At 37.0% G+C, this 1,851-nt stretch overlaps 1 protein-coding gene across 1 annotated transcript; it reads right to left on the reverse strand.

Annotated features, from left to right (window-relative positions):
• Nucleotides 1-557: 557 nt before the first annotated feature.
• On the reverse strand, nt 558-1,013 carry ATOH7 (atonal bHLH transcription factor 7). Its single transcript, XM_062580584.1, has one exon. It carries the CDS (start codon nt 1,011-1,013, stop codon nt 558-560), a length of 456 nt encoding a protein of 151 aa, XP_062436568.1.
• Between the last annotated feature and the right edge of the window lie 838 nt (nt 1,014-1,851).

The following is a 1,851-nucleotide window of genomic DNA, read 5'->3' on the forward strand; positions in this document are numbered from 1 at the left end:
TAAAGCAAACCTACACAACTTTGCCTGGAACCCATAAGTCAAACTTACAAAGTTTAAGAAAGTTGGTTCTCTGAGGATTAGAACTCCAATACACTATAAAACTTTTTTCCATGGGAGTGATTAATGTGAAAACAAAACAAAACACAACACAACTTTAAAGCTGACATAAAAAAAACAAAAAAAAGAGTAGCCTGTACTATCTCATCTAGTTATACCATGGGCCAACTTGGCCCATGATCTGTAAAATATTGTCCTGATTCATCACATTAAAAAAAGCGTTATTTAATAAAAGAATCAAATGAACTAGGAAGGCATTGTCAGAAATATTTGGCATTAAAACTACAAGTTTTCTGTCAGTAAAAACAAATAAATTCAACCTCCTTAAGTGCATATTGATTTAAAGTTTTCGAAGTAAATTTATTTTGTCAAATCACTATAAGATGTGAAAAAGAATGAGCTATTATAATGCCAATATTACCTTATTCAAGCAGATTAATTCTTTCCAATTATTAGATTACACATCTAGCCTCCTGAATATATTTAGTTTAAAATAAATTCTAATTAGCTATCTGAAAGTGTTCAGGATGATAGCTGAATAGTCTCTGCGCATAAGAATCACCTTCCGTTGCCATTTTTTGTCCCATATACTGGTGGTAGCTCTCTGGATGAAAGTGCTCACAGTGAAGATTAATCCATTCTCTTTCTGTACTGTATCTTTCTGCTTCAGCAAGTATTCTAGTGAGAGCCATGATATAACTTAAAGCCATCTGAAGGGTCTCATACTTGGAGAGTTTTTTATCTTGACCCCACTGTGGAACTACCTTTCTCAAACGATCAAAGGCTGTGTTCAGTCCTTGCATCCGCCTCCTCTCCCTGGCATTGGCAGCCAGTCTTCTCTTTGCAGCGTTCTCCATCCTTTCTGAGCCGCATTTCACAACACAGCCTGGTCCACTTCTGCACTGAACATTCGATTCTAAACCTGAATCCAAATGACTGGACTTGCAGGTTTTCATATTTGATGCAGCTTTAGTTTTGCACGCGCACACACACAAACCACTTTTTTAAAAAGAATTATGTGAAAAGTGAGAGGGAAAGCAGTTCTATGAGCAGCCTGTGTACCTCTCAGGTTTCTTTCCAGATATCAGACAGGATTATTTTTATAGCATCTTGTAAGAAAAAAAAAAGAAGAAAAAAAGGGAAAAAAATCGTACGTTCCTCCAGAATCGTCTGAAAATTGCTTATTATTGTTTAATAAAAGAATAAGTAGTTTGCAATGTTCAACGCATTCATTCTTTTTGTTTCTTTAACCTCAAAGAGGTAGAAAACAATGAAAACTCTGTTCTTAAAATGTCAATTTCTGAAGAAAAAGAATCCACGTAATCCAGAGATGATCTTAATGGATTAAAAACACATCAATTCCAATGGCTATTTCAAGTGAAAGAGGTTCTGATTCAGTTCTGAAGAAATTTTTTTGAAATGATAAACTGTTGCAATCCAAAGATGTAACTTTGCAACAGAAAGAAAGATCTCTCCTTTCTTGACTCCTGCTGGCAAGCAATGAGCGCATCTTATAGACAAGAAGAGGCTTTATAGAAGCTGCTGAAGCTGAACAGGTGGTAGCAGGTGGGCGGGCGGCACTCTGCTTCCATCCCAGTACCTTCTCACCCTGGGAACAACAAGGGGGGGGGGGGAAGGAAAAAAAAAAAAAAAAAAAAAAAAACTACCAAACAGTGAAAAACGAACATTGCAGCCTTCATCTGTTGAGAAGTCTTCCAAAGCCATTCTGTCCAGCCCTAACAACTTGCCATCTGGAGTAGTGTCTGGCTGGCCCCACAAGGTAGTTAAGCAAAA

The sequence above is a fragment of the Rhea pennata genome, chromosome 7 (assembly GCF_028389875.1).
Source record: "Rhea pennata isolate bPtePen1 chromosome 7, bPtePen1.pri, whole genome shotgun sequence".
Lineage (NCBI taxonomy): Eukaryota > Metazoa > Chordata > Aves > Rheiformes > Rheidae > Rhea > Rhea pennata.

Excerpts from the sequence above, each read along its gene's own strand:
- ATOH7 (XM_062580584.1), bottom strand. The coding sequence starts at position 1,013 with ATGAAAACCTGCAAGTCCAGTCATTTGGATTCAGGTTTAGAATCGAAT.